Source organism: Oncorhynchus gorbuscha, linkage group LG13 (assembly GCF_021184085.1).
Source record: "Oncorhynchus gorbuscha isolate QuinsamMale2020 ecotype Even-year linkage group LG13, OgorEven_v1.0, whole genome shotgun sequence".
NCBI lineage: Eukaryota > Metazoa > Chordata > Actinopteri > Salmoniformes > Salmonidae > Oncorhynchus > Oncorhynchus gorbuscha.
This window is the reverse complement of record NC_060185.1, coordinates 55,025,848-55,048,538: the sequence shown is the minus strand read 5'-3', so window position 1 is coordinate 55,048,538 and position 22,691 is coordinate 55,025,848. Positions and strand designations below refer to the sequence as shown.

The following is a 22,691-nucleotide window of genomic DNA, read 5'->3' as shown; positions in this document are numbered from 1 at the left end:
GAATTCAAGTCATAACTCCACGTGCTTAATTACGTCACTTTTGTTTGACCCTACTTCGCCGTGGGCTTTGAACGGGGGGCCTGGCTCGCGCCCGGGAGGCAGCCTGGTTGCCAAACAAATACAGCCACTGTCAACCAATGCAAAACTCGCATTACCAGGCGCCCAGGCCAGACTAATCGAATCCCCTTATTTTAGCTCACACTGCCTATAGGGTCGTCAACGAACAGGCATAAACCCCGTCCATTTCTACAATTGATCTTCATATCTGATTTGAAACATAACCCTAACCACACTGATAAACGTATGCCTAACCCTAACCTTAAATTAAGACCAAAAAGCTAATTTTAGTTTTCATTATGTAATCGAGGGGGACTATGGATCTTTCTCTGTCCTAGTATGTATGTATGTATGTATGTATGTATGTATGTATGTATGTATGTATGTATGTATGTATGTATGTATGTATGTATGTATGTATGTATGTATGTATGTATGTATGTATGTATGTATGTATGTAGGTATGTAGGTAGGTAGGTAGGTAGGTATCACATGAGGTTGGTGGTCCTTCTGTAGCTCAGTTGGTAGAGCATGGTGCTTGTAACGCCAGGGTAGTGGGTTCGATCCCCGGGACCACCCATACGTAGAATGTATGCACACATGACTGTAAGTCGCTTTGGATAAAAGCGTCTGCTAAATGGCATATATTATTATTATAACTTAATTGGGGAGAACGGGCTTGTGGTAATGGCTGGAGCAGATGAGTGGAATGGTTGGCCCAAGGGGGGCGATAATAGTAATCAACTTAAATTCTAAACTTTGAGCAAGCATATCTCCTGTACCGTTTGAGCTACAGTCATATATGTTTTTACATATATGCATCTCCTCATGAGCAACACATTTCCCATAAGGACCTATAAGATCGGCCCATTATATACAGTGAGGGGGAAAACAATTGTAATATTCGCTGCATCATTTGTGGGGGACGTCATGTTTATTGTTACCTTGTTTTAACTTTGGCGCTTGTCCATCTAATGGGAACCAGAACCGGGTGGGCTGAGTTTGCACTGGTTTAAAAGTGATTGCATTTGTTTTGTAACCAGGCTGCCTCCCGGCCATGAACCATATACCTTAAATAAAATAAAATGTTATTGGTCACATACACATGGTTAGCAGATGTTAATGCGAGTGTAGCGAAATGCTTGTGCTTCTGGTTCTGACAGTGCAGTAATATCTAACAAGTAATCTAACAATTCCAGTACAACTACCTAATGCACATAAATCTAAAGGGATGGAATAAGAATATGTATGTATGTATGAATATATGGATGAGCAATGACTAAGAGGCATAGGCAAGATGCAATATATGGTATAAGATACAGTATATACATATGAGATGAGTAATGTAAGATATGTAAACATTACTAAAGTGGAATTATTTAACCTCTTGAAGCTAGGGGGCACTATTTTTATGTTTGGAAAAATAACGTTCCCAAAGTAAACCACCTATTTCTCAGGACCAGATGCTAGAATATGCATATAATTGACAGATTAGGATAGAAAACACTCTAAAGTTTACAAAACTGTCAATATTTTGTCTGTGAGTTAAACAGAACTGATATTGCAGGCTAAAACCTAAGGAATATCCAATCAGGAAGTGCCCCTGTTTTTGAAACCTCTTTGTTGTTATGCATCCCTATTGCCCATTTAAAGGGATATCAACCAGATTCCTTTTTCTATGGCTTCCCTAAGGTGTCAACAGCCTGTAGACATAGTTTCAGGCTTTTATTTTGAAGAATGAGCGTGAGCGACCATATTGCGTAAGTGGATAGGTGGCTGGCTCTCAGAGTGAGTTGTGCGCAAAAGGGAAAGGCGGCCATTGTTACTCCCGGTCCTAGTGAAAAGCCAACTGTCCCGGTTGATATATTATCAATAGATATTTGAAAAACACCCTGAGGATTGATTATAAAAAACGTTTGACATTTTTCTGTGGACATTATGGATATAATTTGGAATTTTTGTCTGCGTTGTCGTGACCGCTCTTTCCGGTGGATTCCTTGACGCACCTGTACTGACCTCGCCTTCTGGATGGTAGCGGGGTGAACAGGCAGTGGCTCGGGTGGTTGTTGTCCTTGATTATCTTTTTGGCCTTCCTGTGACATCGTGTGCTGAAGGTGTCCTGGAGGGCATGTAGTTTGCCCCTGGTGATGTGTTGTGCAGACCAGACCGCACCACCCTCTGGAGTACCAGGCAGTGATACAGTCTGTCAGGATGCTCTCAATTGTGCATCTGTGAGGGTTTTAGGTGACAAGCCACATTTCTTCAGCCTCCTGAGGTTGAAGAGGCACTGTTGTGCCTTCTTCACCACAGGGAGTACAGGAGGGGGCTGAGCACACACCCTTGTGAGGTCCCAGTGTTGACGATGTGAAGATGTTGTTTCCTACCTTCACCACATGGGGGCAGCCCATCAGAAAGTCCAGGACCCATTTGCACAAGGCAGTGTTGAGACCCAGGGCCTCAAGCGTAATGATGAGCTTGGAAGGTACTATGGTGTTAAATGCTGAGCTGTAGTCAATGAACAGCAATCTCACATAGGTATTCCTCCTGTCCAGATGGGATAGGGCAGTGTGCAGGCGATTGCATCGTCTGTGGACTTGTTGGGGCAGTATGCAAACTGAAGTGGGTCTAGAGTGGCAGGTAAGGTGGAGGTGATATGATCCTTGACCAGTCTCTCAAAGCACTTCATGATGACAGAAGTGAGTGCTATGGGGCGATAGAAATTTAGTTCAGTTATCTTTGCCTTCTTGGATACATTGGTGGTCATCTTGAAGCATGTGGGGACAGTAGACTGGGATAGGGATTGGTTGAATATGTCTGTAAACACACCAGCCAGCTGGTCTGCACATGTTCTGAGGATAAGGCTAGGGATGCCGTCTGGGCCTGCAGCCCTGCAAGGGTTAACACGTTTAAATGTCTTACTCACGTCGGCCACGGAGAAGGAGAGGGGGGCCCACAGTCCTTGGTAACGGGCCGCATCGGTGGCACTGTATTATCCTCAAAGCGGGCAAAGAAGGTTTTTAGTTTGTCTGGAAGCAAGATGTAGGTGTCCGTGATGTGGCTGGTTGTCTTTTTGTAGTCCGTAATTGCCACTCCCTATACCGATATTTCGCTTGTTTGATTGCCTTGCTGAAGGAATAACTACACTGTTTATACTCGGCCATATTCCCTGTAATCTTTCCATGGTTAAATGTGGTGGTTCACGCTTTCAGTTTTGCGTGAATGCCACCATCTATCCACGGTTTCTGGTTAGGGTAGGTTTTAATAGTTACAATGGGTACAACATCTCCAATGCATCTTATAAACTCATTCACAGACTCAGCTGAATTCTCTTGGGAGATAACATGATCGGCATTTGGTTGCAAGGAATTCTAGGTCAGGTGAACAGAAGAATTTGAGTTCCTGCATGTTGTTATCAAATCAAATCAAATGTATTTATATAGCCCTTCTTACATCAGCTGATATCTCAAAGTGCTGTACAGAAACCCAGCCTAAAACCCCAAACAGCAAGCAATGCAGGTGTAGAAGTACGGTGGCTAGGAAAAACTCCCTAGAAAGGCCAAAACCTAGGAAGAAACCTAGAGAGGATTACACCATGAGTCGTTAATCATGAAGCATACACAGAGAGATGCTTATTTCTGTCGGCGCAAAGCATGAAGAAACCCGGTGGCTGTACCGACTCCGACAACATATCCCGAGACAGCCATGTTTCTGTGAAACAGAGAATGTTACAACCTCTGATGTCTCTCTGGAAGGCAACCCTTGCCCTAATTTCATCCACCTTGTTGTCTAGAGACTGGACATTGGAGAGCAATATACTCGGAAGCAGCGGGTGGTGTGCACGTCTTCGAATTCTGACCAGGAGGACTCTTGTATACCTCTTCTGCGGCGATGTTGTTTTGGGCTCTGGGATTAGATTCAATGTCCTGGGTGGTGGTCCGAACAAAGAATCCACTTTGGGAAAGTCACATTTATGGTCGTAATGTTGGTAAGATGACGTCGATTTTATATCCAATAGTTCTTCCCAGCTGTATGTAATAACACTTAAGATTTTCTGCGATAACAATGGAAGCTGCTCTGGCTCCCCAATGGTGGAACAAACTCCCTCACGACGCCCTCACGCCAGGACAGCGGAGTCAATCACCACCTTCCGGAGACACCTGAAACCCCACCTCTTTAAGGAATACATAGGATAGGATAAAGTAATCCTTCTCACCCCCCCCCCTTAAAATATTTAGATGCACTATTGTAAAGTGGCTGTTCCACTGGATGTCATAAGGTGAATGCACCAATTTGTAAGTCGCTCTGGATAAGAGCGTCTGCTAAATGACTTAAATGTAAATGTAATGGAAGAAATCATACATTTAAACTAAATACTGCATAGTTTGCTAAGGACTCGAAGCGAGGCGACCATCTCTGTCGGCACCATCTTTGTTCTCAAACCCTGTGCACCCAAGTTCATTCTAATTGTACATGCATTTTGCAACCTGCGGCCGCACAACTTTTGCCTGGGTGGGCGCAGTGTTGCCAGATGGGCATTGGTGGGGAAAACATTTAATCCTAGTAAAAATTCCCTGTTTTAGGGAAATTAGGATTGCCACTTTATTTTAAGAATGTGAAATGTCAGAATAAAAGTAGAATGATATATTTCAGCTTTTATTTCTTTCATCACATTCCCAGTGGGTCATAAATTTACATACAGTACACACAATTAGTATTTGGTAGCATTGCCTTTAAATTGTTTAACTTGGGTCAAACGTGTCGGGTAGCCTTCCACAATCTTCCCACAATTAGTTGGTTGAATTTTGACCCATTCCTCCTGACAGAGCTGGTGTAACTGGGTCAGGTTTGTAGGCCTCCTTGCTCGCACATGCTTTTTCAGTTCTGCCCACAAATTTTCTATAGAATTTAGGTTTTAGTCGGGACACTCCAGTACCTTGACTTTGTTGTCCTTAAGCCATTTTGCCACAACTTTGGAAGTATGCTTAGGGTCATTGTCCATTTGGAAGACCCATTTGCGACCAAGCTTTAACTTCCTGACTGATGTCTTGAGATGTTGCTTCACAATATCCACGTAATTTTCCTGTCTCATAATGCCATCTATTTTGTGACGTGCACCAGTCCCTCCTGCAGCAAAGCACCCCCACAACATGATGCTGCCACCGCCGTGCTTCATGGTTGAGATGGTGTTCTTCAGCTTGCAAGCCGCCCCTTTTTTCCTCTGAACATAACAATGGTCATTATGGCCAAACAGTTCTATTTTTGTTTCATCAGACCAGATGACATTTCTTCTAAAAGTACAATCTTTGTCCCCATGTGCAGTTGCAAACCGTAGTCTGGCTTTTTTATGGCGGTTTTGGAGCAGTGGCTTCTTCCGTGCTGAGCGCCCTTATGATATAGGACTCATTTTTACTGTGGATATAGATCCTTTTGTACCTGTTTCCTCCAGCATCTTCACAAGGTCCTTTGCTGTTGTTCTTGGATTGATTTGCACTTTTCACACCAAAGTACATTTATATCTAGGAGACAGAACGTGTCTCCTTCCAGAGCAGTATGGCGGCTGCGTGGTCCGATGGTGTTTATACTTGTGTACTATTGTTTGTACAGATGAACGTGGTACCTTCAGGCTTTTGGAAATTGCTCCCAAGGATGAACCTGACTGTTGGAGGTCTACAATTTTTTTTCTGGGGTCTTGGCTGATTTCTTTTGATTTAACCATGATGTCAAGCAAAGGGACATTGAGTTTGAAGGTAGGCTTAGAAATACATCCACAGGGACACCTTCAATTGACTCAAATGATGTCAATTAGCCTACCAGAAGCTTCTAAAGCCATGACATCATTTTCTGGAATTTTCCAAGCTGTTTAAAGGCACAGTCAACTTAGTGTATATAAACTTCTGTCCCACTGGAATTGTGATACAGTGAAATAATCTGTCTGTAAACAATTGTTGGAAAAATTACTTGTGTCATGCACAAAGTAGATGTCCTAACCGACTTCGCAAAACTATAGTTTGTTAACAAGAAATTTGTGAAGTGGTTGAAAAATGAGTTTTAATGACTCCAACCTAAGTGTATGTAAACTTCCGACTGCAACTGTACTTAAGTATCAAAGGTAAATGTAATTGCTAAAATATACTTAACTATTAAAAGTAAAAATAATTAAAAATTCCTTATATTACATCATTTACAAATGAAGCATTTGTGTTTCATGAATCCGCCCGATTAGGGGCAGCACGGATGACCAGGGATATTATCTTGATAAGTGCGTGTCCTGCTAAGCATAAAAAATGCAACAAGTACTTTTGGGTCTTAGGGAGAATGTATGTAGTAAAAAGTACATTGTTTTCTTCTGGAATATAGTGAAGTAAAAGTAGTCCAAAATATAAATTGTAAAGTACAGATATCCCCAAAAACAATTTAAGTAGTACTTTAAAGTATTTTTATCTCAGTACTTTACACCACTGCATCCATAACCCAACATTCTCTTTACTTTTCGCAACTCGTCGACAAATTCCGTATGGGAGAGGCTGTACCAAAGAGGTTGTTCGGACAACAGAGTGGGATAACTCACCATTTAACTTAGTCCAGATGAGTCCCTGGGACGTCTTTCTATCCACCAAAGGATGCAACAGAATATAAATACCCAAATGGTAACACAGAATTCAACAAGCTGAAAACTAGAAATTTAACAAAAGGTTTTAATTGGGGGCAACAGCACCAAGAGTAAACGGCCTCTGTATAGAACATCCATCTCACTGATGATTGATAAGTATGTACAAGGTTCACAGTATGTTCACTTATCTGGGTTTGGAGAGCGTGACGTGTCCAGAACCACAGGCCCCACTAATGATGTGAACATAATATTGAGTCTGTACTACCTCATGAAAATCATGGGGGCTACCCAACTTGCAGCAGCACAGAGAGAGTCCAGCAAGGTCCCTCTGAACAGGGCCCATGAAGTGGCCATACCTCTGGTGGAGTGTGCTACCACACCGTCTGGAGAAGGTCTTCATGCTGCAGCGTATGATTTTGATACCGCATTGGTAATCCAATGTGATAGTCTCTAGTTATGCTAGTTATGATTAAGGGCTGGTTAGCATGTGATGATGAAAGCAATTTAGGTAAGAATGCAGGATTTAACCAAAGCACTGCCTTAGATCCATCTTCTGCTAAAGTGAGACGTGAAGGATGGTTAGAAAGCACATGTAATTCTCCAACACGCTTGGCTGAAACAATAGCTAATAGAAAGGCAGTCTTTACTGAGAGCTCACATAGCTCAAGTAAAAATTGGCTCAAATGGTGAACTCATAGTTGATCGTAAGAAAACATTAACTCCCATGAGGGTATTGAAGGAGCCTTGGGGGACCGTAGTCTACAGGCACCTTTCATTAATTGCTAGACAAGAGGGTCTGCCCCTGGTGATGCACCTCCAATCTGGTCATGACCCATAGAGATGTCTTCCATATACATTTTCAATGTACTGTAGATGCGGACTTCCCTGCAGCCATACATTTCTGGAGGAATGTCAAAATGTCAGAAATTGGGCAGGAAAATGACGAATCTGCATGGTCAACACACCACTTCCTGAACATTATACTTGTAGGAATACAAGGTTTGCGTAGCGCAGGGCTTTCCAACCCTGTTCCTGGAGAACTACCGTCCTGTAGTTTTTCACTCCAACCCTAATCTAGCGCACCTGATTCCATTAAAATGAAATGTTATTGGTTACATTCGCCGAATACAACAGGTGTAGACCTTACTGTGAAATGCTTACTTACAAGCCCTTAACCAACAATGCAGTTCAACAAACAGAGTTAATAAAATATTTACTAAATAAACATAGTAAAAAATGTATAAATAATAAAATCAATCAACGGTACCAAGGCAATGTGCAGGGGTACAGGTTAGTCAAGGTAATTTGTAAAGTGACTATGCATATATAATAAACAGTGGGGGGATATCTGGGTGGCCATTTGAATAGTTTAGTTGTAGAGCAGTCTTGTGATTTTGGGGTGGAAGCTGTTAAGGAGACTTTTGGTCCTAGACTTGGCGCTCCAGTACCTCTTGCCGTGCGGTAGCAGAGAGAACAGTCTATGACGTGGGTGACTGGAGTCTGACAATTTTTTGCGCCTTCCTCTGACACCACCTAGTATATAGGTCCTGGATGTCAGGAAGCTTGGCCCCAGTGATGTACTACTTCCCAACTTCAACTGTAGCTACAAGGAAATTAGCTTGAGGAAGAAAAATTGAAGCTTAAAGACTAAGATTTGTGGAATTTTGCTAAAAACTCAAGTTCAAATGAATTATTTGAAGCGATAGTAACTGATGTTTATTTAAAGCATTTTTTTGTTTCTTGTATGACCTCCAATGAGTTGAAATATAACTGCAAACCAATGATATTAATATTATGTGAGGGAGATTACAAGTCTTTGCTGTCATTGTGTTGAGTGGTCAAATCAATGTCTTGGAAAGCCATTCAGCATTCAAACGTTTCAATACCAGATACCGGAAAAAAACAGATACAGAATAACATAAATGCCAACTTCTTTACATACTTAAAAAGATAGAAAGATAAAAGAAGACAAGCACTTGAATGAAAAAGAAAAAGTAATTCACCTCTAATTTGCATTTGAATGTGTTATTGTGTTTCACAGTTCCTTCAGAATTTGGATGTACATGATCAGAACAAGTTGTTTCCTTCAAAGTACAGTTCTGTCAATGAATCATGTAGGCTATACAAGTGGTACATTCTGATTACTATAAAATAATCAATAACCTAATCTTTAAAATCAGGAAAGTAAACAAAAAACTTCAGATGTATGACACAGTCGACAGAAATCAGCCATTTGGCACTAACCCATTTCTCCCCTCCAATACTAAAATATGCATCTGAGTATTTATACTGTATGTACAAAGGTAAGTATACAAGTATTTGTGTACATAATTATGTGCAAAATAAAATTGAAATATCTTATTCTTTAAAAATGTTAAGTAGTAATGGACATTAAAGCTCATATTTTTGGCATATGCCATTGGAAAAATATACATTTTTAGGAAAACAAGAAATCAAATAGAATATGAAAGACATTTATCAAATAAAATATAATAGCCCTTTGAATAAGTGTCTCAAACAATATAGTAACTACAACTCAAAGATGAGAAAAATAACAATGCTGATTAAATATATTAATGTGGAATCTTCAATAGACATATTGCATAAAACAATTATCCTAATTAATACCATACTATAGCAGTCAACCCATGATTAATATACATCAAAACTATAAAGCTTAGGCAGTGCTAAAACTTTATAAAGCAGTGCCATACACATGCATAGAGACATTTTGGTTTGTGGTTGTGAAAAAGAGGGCATAAATCATTGAAAAAAGCAACAACGCAACAGTGAGTGTAGAGGTAGAAGTGTGGGCATAAGATTGACAGAAAATACATACTGGAATTGAATTTGATCAGAAAATCACCATCCAAAAAGCATGTTAATATTGTGCCCCTTTCCAATATTACTGTAATAGTTTACAGCAAAGAGTTTACACATTGCATATATTTAACCTGGCAACACTGATCCTTTAACTCAACAATATGATGTGACCAGAAGCTGCGTTGTAACTGAAGATTTTAGAGTGTGAGTGGCTGAAGACCTCAACACCCACACGTTTCAGGCTGCCTGCATTGTAGGTGTTCTGTGCAGATTTTCAGATCGTTAAATCTTATTGATGGGGTTTAATTAAAACCATTTACTCTGGCAAAACCTGTCTAACATTGACAGAACCCAATCCATATGACTTGTAAGATCATGAAATAATCAATAGGATGGCAGTGCAGCTCTGGGATCACCTTTAACTATTCAAATGTTCACAACACTAACACTGGATCAGCTTCTGAGGTCTGAGTTCAATTTGATGATAGGAATTACTGGTGATTTGCCCCATGGGAAACAGAATACGACCCAGGTGTTACTCCACCGGGTTAATGGGAATCTGAATAGAGGGTCTGACAAAGTAATAGTGCTATATCTTGTGTCCAGATCCTTGGCTGAGCTAGAATCAGAATCATACATGAGCCTGAACACAGATTTTGAAGTGTCTGCACAGAATCTCAACACAACCTCATACTGTGAATCATTTTTGCTTCTTCTCACAGTGCATTAACTGCGCGATGATTTTCTGTCTATTTTACAATTCTATGAGTAACTGCAAACGAGTAGAAAATAAATAACGATAGTACCTAACATTTCAGCAAAACCATGTTCGTAGAAACTACATCTAACAGGAATACAACAAAATGAAGATGAACCATTTATGACATAGGCTAGCTTGGGTTTAGTTTCTGTTTAAAAACAATGGATTCGGAACCTGGGCAACAAAAGCAGTATAGTTCTTGTATGCAAGAAGTTGTCTGATTGAAATATAAATTTAAAAAACAAGAATAACCATTTAATAATAGCAATTAAAGTGCTCATTCTTTTTGGAAATTCTTCCTGATCTGCGTGGATTGCATTTGATTCTGTTTTCACTGGACATGCAGGACCGGAGAAAGTACTTGCCAGGACTGGTCTTTTGCTTGTCTTCTTGTTGCTGTTCCCTGTCAAACTGTCTTTGAAGATTCAACGCTAGCTCTCTGTCCTCTCTCTCTTGCTGAACCTGTTGAATGTACAGTTCAGCCTGCGCACACTCTATATTGCAACCATCTTGGCTCTGGGATCTTGGCCTCTTGAGTCCAGACTCTGTCTCTTCCAGGTGTTTGGTCTTCTGGCTCCTCTTCTTGCCCCTCCTTGAGGTAGGTTGGTTCTGGGCACAGTTTCTATTGTCAAACTCTATTCTCTGATCCTGTGAGTCTTTTGATTTAAGTTTGCAACTCCTAACACTGGCATTTATATCATGTGGTACTACGGTTGGATTTTGATGAATTGAAGTTGGTCCACAATGTAATTCAGGTACCACCACAGACTCAAAAGAAACCCCACATTCTTTTACAGTCTCCTCACTGGTTAAGGCAACAAATGGAGTTTGAAACTTTGTGAATTGTTTTTGATGGAAGGCTGTCTCTCCAATGGCCTGATCAAATATCAGTCTTCGTTTATTATGTATAGAAGTTCTTTCATTCTCTTGCCCAGAGGAATCAGTCTTGGCACACATAACCAAGTGTTCTTTTCCCTTATTTGCTGCTGGAGAGCAGCTACAGGACTTGCCGTCCTTCTCCTCTATGGGGCTTGGTTTGAAGACAAGGTCCTCGTTCATGGGGTTGGTCAAGGTACCCTTCGAGGTCACTTTGACAGACTGACGGTCCACCTCTATCTGCTTCCATTTCTGGAGGATAGTAGGGCTCGCTTCATAGCTGGTGGGCCTTTCCAGGCTGCGGAATAAGTTCCGGGGGGTGGACTTCACAATTGTGGGTTCCATCACTCGCCCGTCAGGTAGTCGCTTTGGTGGGGTGCACGGCGAACACACTATTGGCTTGAAGTGATTCAGCTCCTCAGAAATACTGTCATTGCTCTCAGGGCTAATGGACCTCTCTTGTTTCGACTGGGGGACCATAAAAGGTGTTGATGATGCCATGATGACGCCTCGCCAGCTATGCCTCTTGTCTTGGACAATGATGGGTGCCGAAAGAGATCGGCTGTTCTCAGACGACAGAAGGATTCCTGCATTGTAGCTGTGAGCAATACTTGCCTGTACAGAGACAACAAATCAACAAAAAAAGGAAGATCAATGTTTTAAAGGTCATGAACAGTCAGAATCATATTTTTCTTGAAATTTGAATGAAACCAGATGAAAGTATTACAACCAAAGCATGAAAAATTACTGTTGCTTCTACATTGATCAAGTTTGATCTTAAAGTTACTTGTCCCCTCCCCCATCTCAAACACTTAGATTCAAGAGGGGGGATTATTAAAGGGATATGGTGACATCAATAATGTTCCCTTAAATTCTAGGTCTTGTGAGCGTAAACTTGAACGTTGTGAGAATTTTGTGCATCTTCCAGCTTGCGTTTACAGTGAACACTAAGGCTGTACAACCTTACAGTTTTAGACAGTAGCCAAAAGGCTATTTGAGCATAATGTAGACCTACCAACAAAACCAATGGAGCAGATTCCATAACATTTTCACATGGAAATAGCTTTTATTTCTATGATATAGCCTACACAGTATGTGGTATTCAATGCAGGCCTACATTGCATGAGACTTTAAAAAACGTTTTTACATTATGAAAGTCTTGACATTAATTACTTTTTACTTAGTCTGTAACACCATGGGCCAAATAGGTGACTGTAAATTGCATTGCATGATGTAAGAAACCACTTTACAACATAATACAGAAAATTAGACAATGTAGACTACGCCACTGCCTATTGGCTTGATTTGCATATTCAAGCCGGTCTCAAAATACAACACTGCCCATTTAATTAAGACATAAGCTATTTACCTGACTCGCTTTTCAAAGACAGCTTGAAATGTAGCCAACAGTTTTTATGCTCTTGTAGGAAGCAGTAACTCCCCATTGCTGACCTATCCTTATCTATAACTGGGCTAATAACTCGCTAACTAGCATAGAATATCAACAAATGTTTACATGCATAACTTTGATCTGAAAAGCCCATTACCTTCTTGAGTGTAGGTGGCAGTATTTTGACGTTTGGATGAAAAACATACCCAAATGAAACCGCCTATTTCTCAGGCCCAGAATTTAGAATATGCATATAATTGTCAGATTATGATAGAAAACACTTTAAAAGGTTTCCAAAAACTGTCAAAATATTGTCTGTGAGTATAACAGAACTGATATTGCAGGCGAAAACCTGAGGAAAATCCAACCCGGGAACTGTTGTTTTCCTGAAAGCTCTCTGTTCCATAGCCTGCCTTCACTCCATTTAATTAATTTGCAGGTGATTTATAAAGACCCCTCATGGGCTACCCGCCTGAATTCTACTCCTTTGCGCTCTGGCTATCACTACAACAAAATCACAGACTCAATCTTGCAAAGTTAGATTTGTTTTGGTTTGTTGCATTGAAAAGGAACTGATATAATGTTGATTCGATCCCAGAAAAAACATTAATTTATATTGTGCAAACTAATGGGGTGAACTCAGTTAAGTTCAATCTCTTGTGCCTCTGCGCGGCCTGGCATTTCTTCTGCCCATCAGTTCTGGAGGAGGTGCGCGGCCTTGCACAGGCACAGCTTAGAGGGAACATTGGAAATGAACCTAACCCTCATTTTAATGCACCAATGGTAACATGATATTATCTTACCTAATTTAAATTAGTACCGCTTTGTAACCAACAGCGGAGAAGGCGTGTTTGCAGAAGGCCGTGGTTTATGTACAATGCCATCAGAAAGTATTCATACTCCTGGACTTATTCCACATTTTGTTGTGTTACAGCCTGAATTCAGAATTGATTAAATAGATATATTTTCTAACCCATCTACACACAATACCCTAACATGACAAAGTGAAATTTTAGCAATTATATTGAAAATTAAATGCATAACCAAAAGTATGTGGACACCTGCTTGTCGAACATCTCATTCCAAAGTCATGGGCATTAATATGGAGTTGGTCACCCCTTTGTTGCTTTAACAGCCTCCACTCTTCTGGGAATGCTTTCCACTAGATGCTGGAACATTGCTGCGGGGACTTGCTTCCATTCAGCCACTAGAGCATTAGTGAGGTGGGGCACTGATGTTGGGCTATTAGGTCTGGCTCGCAGTCGGCATTCCAATTCATCCCAAAGGTGTTCGATGGGGTTGAGGTCAGGGCTCTGTGCAAGCCAGTCAAGATCTTCCATACAGATCTCGACAAACCATTTCTGTATGGACCTCGCTTTGTGCAATGGGAAATTGTCATGCTGAAACAGGAAATGGCCTTCCCCAAACTGTTCCCACAAAGTTGGAAGCACAGAATCATCTAGAATGTCATTGTATGCTGTAATGTTAAGATTTCCCTTCACTGGAACTAAGGGGTCTAACCCGAACCATGAAAAACAGCCCCATACCATTATTCCTCATCCACCAAACTTTACAGTAGACACTATGCACTGGGGCAGGTAGCGTTCTCCTGGCATCCGCCAAACCCAGATTCGTCCGTCGGACTGCCAGAGGGTGAAGGGTGATTCATCACGCCAGAGAATGCGTTTCCACTGATCCAGAGTTCAATGGTGGCAAGTTTTACACCACATGGTTATCCTAGGTTTGTGTGTGGCTGCTAGGCCATGGAAACCTGTTTCATGAAGCTCCCAATGAACAGTTCTTGTGCTGACGTTGCGTCCAGAGGCAGTTTGGAACTCAGTAGTGAGTGTTGCAACCGAGGAAAGACTATTTCTTCCCACTATGAGCTTCAGTACTCAGCGGTCCCGTTCAGTCAGCTTGTGTGGCCTACCACTTCACCGTTGTTGCTCCTAGACATTTACACTTCAAAATAACCACACTAACGGTTGACTGGGGCAGCACTAGCAGGGCAGAAATTTGACAAATTGACTTGTTGGAAAGATGGCATCCTATGCCATGTTGAAAGTCACTGAGCTCTTCAGTAAGGCCATTCTGCTGCCAATGTTTGTCTATGGAGATTGCATGGCTGTGTGCTTGATTTGAAACACCTGTCAGCAATGGGTGTGGCTGAAATAGCTGAATACACTCATTTGAAGGGGTGTCCACATACCAGAAGTCGGAAGTTTACATACACCTTAGCAAATACATTTAAACTTTGTTTTTTCACAATTCCTCACATTTAATCCTAGGTCAGTTAGGATCACCACTTTATTTTAAGAATGTGAAATGTCAGAATAATAGTTGAGAAATTGATTTATTTCAGCTTGTATTTCTTTCATCACATTCCCAGTGGGTCAGAAGTTTACATACACTCAATTAGTATTTGGTAGCATTGCCTTTAAATTGTTTAACTTGGGTCAAATGTTTCAGATAGTCTTCCACAATAAGCTTCCTACAATACAATAAGATGGGTGAATTTTGGCCCATTCCTCCTGACAGAGCTGGTGTAACTGGGTCAGGTTTGTAGGCCTCCTTGCTCGCACACACCTTTTCAGTTCTGCCCACACATTTTCTATAGGATCGAGGTCAGGGTTTTGTGATGGACACTCCAGTACGTTGACTTTGATGTCCTTAAGCCATTTTGCCACAACTTTGGAAGTATGCTTGGGGTCATTGTTCATTTGGACCAAGCTTTAACTTCCTGACTGATGTCTTGAGATGTTGCTTCAATATATCCACACAATTTTCCTGGCTCATGATGCCATCTATTTTGTGAAGTGCAGTCCCTCCTGCAGCAAAGGACCTCCACAACACGATGCTGCCACCCCCGTGCTTCATAGATGCCCTATCCGACTTGCAAAAAGTATATTTTGTTAACAAGAAATTTGTGGAGTGGTTGAAAAACAAGTTTTAATGACTCCAACCTAAGTGTATGCAAACTTCCGACTTCAACTGTATATACAAAAGTATCTTATTTACAGTATTAAGTATTCATACCCCTGAGTCACTGCATGTTAGAATCACCGTCAGCAGCTATTATAGTTGTGAGTCTTTCTAGGTAAGTCTCTAAGAGCTGTGCACACCTGGATTGTACAATATTTGCACATTATTATTTTTCAATTCTTCAAAATCTGTCAAGTTGGTTGTTGATCATTGCTAGACAGGCATTTTCAAGTCTTGCCACAGATTTTCAAGCCGATTTAAGTCAAAAAATGTACTAATCTCATCAGGAACATTCAATGTCATCTTGTTAAGCAATTCCAGTGTATATTTGGCCTTGTATTTTAGGTTATTGTCCTGATGAAAGGTGAATTTGTCTCCCAGTGTCTGGAAAGCAGAATGAACAAGGTTTTCCTCTAGGATTTTGTCTGTGCTTAGCTCTATTCCATTTCCCTTTATCAAAAAAAAAACCTACCTATTCTTTGCCGATGACAAGCACACCGATAACATGATGCAGCTACCACCATGTTTAAAAGTATGAAGAGTGGCACTAAGTGATGTGTTGTTTTGGATTTGCCCCAAACATAACACTTTGTATTCAGGACAAAAAGTTAATTTCTTTGTCACATTTTTAAAAAACTTTAGTGCCTTATTGCAAACAGGAGGTATGTTTTGGAATATTTTTATTCTGGACAGGCTTCCTTCTTTACACTCTGTCATCCATCCTCAGTTTTCTCCTATCACAGCCATTAAACTCTCATTGTTTTAAAGTCACCATTGGCCTCATGGTGAAATCCCTGAGAGGTTTCCTTCCTCTCCGGCAACTGAATTAGGAAGGACGCCTGTATCTTTGTAGTGACTGAGTGTATAAATACAACTTCCAAATTGTAAATAATAACGTCAAAGGGATATTCAATGTCTGCTTTTATTTTTTATACCCATCTACCAATAGGAGCCCTTCGTTGCAAGGCATTGTAAAACCTCCCTTGTCTTTGTGATTGAATCTGTGTTTGAAATTCACTGCTCGACTAAGGGACCAGTCACTGCTCGACTGTGGGGGTACCGAGAAGAGGTAGCCATTCAAAACTGGACAGAGTCCATTGCAAATTATGTAACTTGTTAAGCAAATGTTTACTCCTGAACTTATTTAGGCTTGCCATAACAAAGGGGTTGAATACTTACTGACTCATTTTAAAGGAAAGAGATTGGAGAACCATCCAGAAGGACAACCATCTCCACAGAGCAACTCTGGCGCTCGGTCAGAGTGACCATCGGGTTCTTGGTCACCTCACTGACCAAGGTCCTTCTCCCCCGATTGCTCAGTTTGGCCGGACGGCCAGCTCTAGGAAGGTCTTGGTGGTCCCAAATTTCTACCATTTAAGAATGATGGAGGCCACTGTGTTCTTGGGGACCTTCAATGCTGCAGAAATGTTTTGGTACCCTTCTCCAGATCTGTGCCTCAACACAATTCTGTCTCGGAGCTCTACGGACAATTCCTTTGGCCTCATGGCTTGGTTTTTGCTCTGACATGCACAGTCAACTTTGGGACCTTATAATAGACGTATGTGCCTTTCCAAATCATGTCCAATCAATTGCATTTTCCACAGGTGGACTCCAATCAAGTTGTAGAAACATCTGAAGGATGATCAATGGAAACAGGAGGCACCTGAGCTCAATGTCGAGGCTCATAGCAAAGGGTCTGAATACCTATGTAAATAAGGTATTTCTGTTTTTGTATTTTTTATAAATGTGCAAAAAAAATCTAAAAACCTGCTTTTGTTTTGTCATTATGGGGTGTAGTGTGTAGATAGAATAAGGCTGTAATGTAACAAAATGTGGAAAAATACATTCCAAATGCACTCTATGTCTCCCCTTTCATCTGTGTCTGGTGTTAGCTAGTTACTGGCTAGCTAGGTCTTTAGCAAGCATGAAACAGAACGGGGAGGGGGTCGTTCAAAACTATGATGCCGTTGTCATGTAAACACATCCGTTAGTGAGGCTGTGAACCGATTCAAGAGCGACATGCCAATTTCAGTGATGTTTGAGTTCCTTTGTGTAACACCAAATTTGTTTGAGAAGATTTTACTGCATCCAAGTTTCTTGACCTCGGTGTTTCAAAGAGCTATCAGTAAAGGGGAGCTTGTGAATATAAGCTCCCCGCCCACTCAGCCTCTTTTCAAACTTCCTGGTTGTTAGCCATGAGAGAAAAATAACTCTACAATTTTGAGCATTTCTATCCCCCAAATATATTAAGGGAATATATTAAGGGGTCTACAATATCTTAGTCACTCAAAAGGCTACTTTACATGGGAATCATAATTAAAAGCACAGCATCATACCTTGTCCAGTCCAGGAAGATGAGTAGATACCCTCATTTTTCGCCTTCCCTCTTCTGGATCAGTACAGCTCTGGCTTCTCTGCACCACATTGGTATGTAGACCACTGAGGGAAAAGGGGACTGAGTAAATAACTGAATTAAAAGCACAAAAAACATTCAAGGTAACATCAATTGTTCAATGGCTTTGAAAATGTATGTGTGCAAAAAATCTATATATGGCATTATTATTCATTACTATTATATGAGGACATTATCACAGTTACAAGCAGCCCAAAATGTCAAATATAACAAACGCTGAGATCTTTGTTCTTCTAACAAACGCAGACACATTTCTGGTTCTCTTCCCAATGGGTTCTTCATTCTCCGAGTCTGACAGCAATCCATAGAACTGGAAGAGAGGGTTGTAATCTCAGCATCATATTTACACTTATTCATCAATGTGTTGGCATAGCATTCTGAGCAACAATCCATTCACAATCTATTCAACAAAATAGTCATGAGAGAGTTACAAGATAAAACTTACAGGATCTTGAAAGTGCTTGAGAGTTCCACATCCCTCTCTGTGGTGGACTTTCCTCCTCCCCTCTTCTTTCTCTTCATTGATTGGGACCTGAAAAAGAAAAATCACTTCTTACTGATAGTAACTGAACCCAAGGGATCATTCACATAACCCGTGGTTGTTTAAAATCAATGTGTTGTGTGCCCATCTACAACAGTGGAATTTCTGATAGGAATAAGATGATGATATCAGTATATTTTTTCTCTAATCCAAGTCTCAAACACATAGGTCTTTCCTTTTGAGGGGTTTATGGGTATTGTACAATGTAAAAAAAATAATTTTAAAAAAGCACTACGGGACACAAAACCTCTACTATTGTATTTAAATAATCAACAATTGTTGTAATAACCAATATTACAAGGTTGCCTTTACTTTTTGCTTTCCATACTCCAGTCGGATCTCTCCAGATTTGGATACCTGAGCAGGCGAGCAGAAAATGTCTGAGGAAAAAAAAAGAAAATGATCAAAATAACTCAAAAAAAATAATAATATATATATATATATATATATTACAGTTAAAAACACCCCAGACAGTACAAGTACAGATGGTGTCAATAGAGTAGTACCTCCCACAAAAAGCGCCACAAGTCTGGGCAAGTCACAGTGAAACTTTCTATGCCTAGACAAGTCGGGTATATCAAAACTGACTGGTCTGGTTATTCAGTCTTGTACAAGAGCCTATTGGTTATATAGAATGGCCATCATTCCACATAATGAGAGACCGCACAGCGCCGAGTCGAATAGCATTTGTTACAATGTAACAGAACCGTTCTAATTCCAAATAATATCGTTGTAACAACAAAGTAACACACTATTGTAAATGTGAAGAAGATTAAAAAAACATTAAACTGTATGCACTGCAGTGGTGTTGCCAACATGGAATGACCGCACCACTGTCAGTTACAATGTTTGCCGCGAATAAAAACGATAAGCCTATGTTTTCCTACTTTGTGTTCGTGGTCATAACCTATACTTGGAAACAAATTAAGAGGGCTGAACAAAAACCTTACGACATACACAAATGTACCCTAACCCAATACAACCCCAAACATTCTAAAACTGAATTGTAATAACTGTTGTTATCAAAAAAGCATACCTTCTCCACCCGTCTCACAGTCTCTCTGCTCCATTCTCATCTTGCATCGTTGTGGGTAACTCTGTCGAACCATTTCCCAGAGTTCGATGTTAACTAGGCTTTTCTCCCGGGACTGTTTACGGGCCCAGCTGGATACTCGCAGCCGGCAGAGGGGACAGCACAAACTGGTGAATTCAACTGTCCGCTTGAAACAGTGCAGACAAACCGAGTGGCTACATGGCATAGTTACGGGCTCTAATAAAATTTCCGAACAAACCGGACACCTTGCCTCCTCCAAGGTTAGCAGCTGTGAATGTGTCCGAGTTTTCAGCATATCGGCGGGCCTGGCTTTGCATTTGTGCCCCAATCTACTGGTGGATCTGACGGACCCTGTCGCCGCCATTTTCATTGGTCTCTCCCTACCAAAGATGGTGGATAAATTAAGAGAGGTTACTCAGGCCGTTTACCATTGAAAACAATGAACAGTTCTGGTCTGCTTAAGGGGGTGGTTCCATAGACAACAGTGCGATAGCAGATGGTTCTGGTCTAATTAGTTCATTGAGCCATGCACAGACCTTTTGGGGAGAATGTGCTCGATCTATAAAAGGGCACCCAAATTCGGCCTACCCGCGATCACGGACATGTTGAGAAATTATTACAAGAGAAAGCAGCACAAACTGATGAGTAAAGTATTTAGCAAAACTATTTTGAACTGTAATAAATGCTGCACTTATTAACAATGATCAACACAATTACAGTCAAAATATAAGCGTGTAAGAAATACTGTAGCCTATCATTACTATATCTAACCCAACATGTGTTGCCACTATCCTGTACTCAAACATTTAGACCAGCGACCACCAAAAGCAAGTCGTAAAAAAAATTGTGAGGAGCACAATCGCTGTCCAAATGTATAGCCTGGATGGAAAACATTATCTGCACCATGCCATCACTTTGGAGGGCAACCTGTCTGCAGAGTGCAAGTTCGACGTGCCAACCGTTAAACCATGTTCTTTCTCACAAATAATGTAATAAAGTCGCCAGAATATGTTACATCTTCATCCCAAAATATTACAATTTTACAGATGTTTATCGTTAGTTATATAGCAAGTAGCCACCCAAACTATGTATATCTGAATATAAAAAATGATCTATCAAATTGTCAGGTAGCCTATTGTTCTGGCTATGAGTGAGTAGTAGATTTCTCAAATGTATTTTATATTTATGATGAAGTAGGCCTACTCTGTTTTTGCCAGGAAAAACGGGAGGAAATAAAACAAGTTATTTCTGGTCGCTAATCTGGATACGGAAACCCCGTTTTTGCGCGCCAATGATGAATAATCATTGGTCAACAATCAAGATGTGCGTTTTGGTTCTCAAGTTTAGATGATAATTTAACGATGACTTGCTGCAGTGGGTTAAGAACAATAAGGACACAAAAATGTATAGCATTTGTTTTATACCACTACCAAAAAGGGGCACTTGGAAGGACAAAGGGGCATTTGCTTTGCACAGGTAGAGCCCTATCTATGCACGTGCCTGATTGACTGTAATTTAACCAGAAAAATTAGGGAGTGGGTTGTCTCGCTTCCTCTTCAGTCTTTGTCCCATCTCTAGTTTGAAAACAATCCCCGCCCAGTCACTCAATGCATCAACGGCAGCAAAGGCATACAAATTGGGTGTGCTTGATTTAGCTTGCCGGATCAGCGGAGTTCGCACCTTGGAATAGCCTACACGTGCCGAGCCCAAGTGCAGAGTTTGCCAAACTCACTCCAAGGGGTGCACGTTTTGGTTGTTGGCTTAGCGCTAACAGCTGATTCAAATAATCAACTAATCATGAAGCTTCGGTAATTTGAACTAGCTGTGTAGTATTAGGACAGAAATACAAAACATGCACCCCTTTGAGTTCCCAGGACCGAGCTTTGGAAATTCTGCCCATGTGCAAACTCCACCTACCGAGCAAGCTACAGGTAGGCTACTAAAAAAGCATATAGAGTACCACAGTATGAGTCACAGTACACAGAAAACCTAGCGGTCAAACAAGGAAATGGTTCCAATCGTTTTTCCACCATTAATTTTTCCCATTGGGATTGTAGTAACACTTAAAATAAGCACAGTGTTTTGTGTAGGTTTACCCTGGTGTGACATTTTGATACCGTGTAAATCTGGTACCAACACCCCCCAAAAAACAAATGGAAATGCTAATTATCTGCTAAAGTGACTATCAAAAAGAACTACAAAAGCCATGATGATCTGGATGAGACAGCCAAATCGAGGCAATTGTAAGAATGTCTGGATGAACTATATGTTACCTACATTTAATAATGAATTGGAAAATATATATAATCAATTAACAATTCTGTGAACTGTCTTGTGCAAGTTTTAAATTGGCACAATACCTGTTAGCAAAGGTGTCAGCTAGAGATGACTTGCAGGCAGTGGTGGAAAAAGAACACAATTGTCATACTTTGGTATAAGTAAAGATCCCTTAATAGAAAATGACCCAGGAAAAGTCACACAGTAAAATACTACTTGAGTAAAATTCTCAAAGCATTTGGTTTTAAATATACTCAAAAATAAAAGTATAAATCATTTTAAATGATTGCATAAATCGTGCATGCATTGGATTGCAATGCTGATGCGGTAAAATAATCCAGTCCAGTTTAATGAATTACAGTCTAGGCTAACCCAAGTGTAGGTTATGACACAATGTACATGAAGAAGAATGCTAAAACGTGGCCAGCAGAGTTTAAAAATAGTGGCACGAAGTCTCCGGGTGACTGGAGAAGTTGTCCACGGTGCTGTCATTTAAGGTGCTTTTTTATTTATTTTTATATGCAAATAGAATAATTCTCAAAGTTTGTACAGACAGATGTAGCCTATTGAAAAGCCTCTCATGGCTCCTCAGCCCTGTTCCTGGAGTTTTACCGTCATGTAGGGTTTCAGTCCAACCCCAGTTGTAACTAACCTGATTTATTTTATAAACCAACTAATTATTAGAATCAAGTGCGCTAGATTATGGTTTGGATGAAAACCTACAGCATGGTAGTTCTCCAGGAACAGGGTTGGAGAGCCCTGTTATAAAATATGCATAAAAAGCATCCTACAATTGCAACATTTGCCTATGCCTACACATATTATCTCAAGAAAATGTTATATCTTTAATACCCTCAATTACCAAGTTAGGCATACCTAATTTCAAAATAGGCCATCACTCACTGTTA

The 22,691-nt window shown here is 40.6% G+C and overlaps 1 protein-coding gene across 1 annotated transcript; it reads right to left on the bottom strand.

Moving 5' to 3' along the window:
* Positions 1–8,368: 8,368 nt before the first annotated feature.
* Positions 8,369–20,328, bottom strand: rnf169 (ring finger protein 169). Its single transcript, XM_046295040.1, has 6 exons — positions 19,489–20,328; positions 18,765–18,832; positions 18,357–18,443; positions 18,127–18,221; positions 17,835–17,937; positions 8,369–11,741 (listed from the first exon to the last, which is right to left on the bottom strand). Exons 1-6 carry the CDS (start codon positions 19,874–19,876, stop codon positions 10,506–10,508), a joined length of 1,977 nt encoding a protein of 658 aa, XP_046150996.1. The 5' UTR covers positions 19,877–20,328; the 3' UTR covers positions 8,369–10,505.
* Between the last annotated feature and the right edge of the window lie 2,363 nt (positions 20,329–22,691).

Excerpts from the sequence above, each read along its gene's own strand:
- rnf169 (XM_046295040.1), bottom strand. The coding sequence starts at position 19,876 with ATGAAAATGGCGGCGACAGGGTCCGTCAGATCCACCAGTAGATTGGGG. Across the intron at positions 18,833-19,488 it reads CTGTGAGACGGGTGGAGAAG|ACATTTTCTGCTCGCCTGCT; the intron begins GTATGCTTTTTT and ends TTTTTTCCTCAG. Across the intron at positions 17,938-18,126 it reads AGAAGAACAAAGATCTCAGC|TGGTCTACATACCAATGTGG; the intron begins GTTTGTTATATT and ends CTTTTCCCTCAG.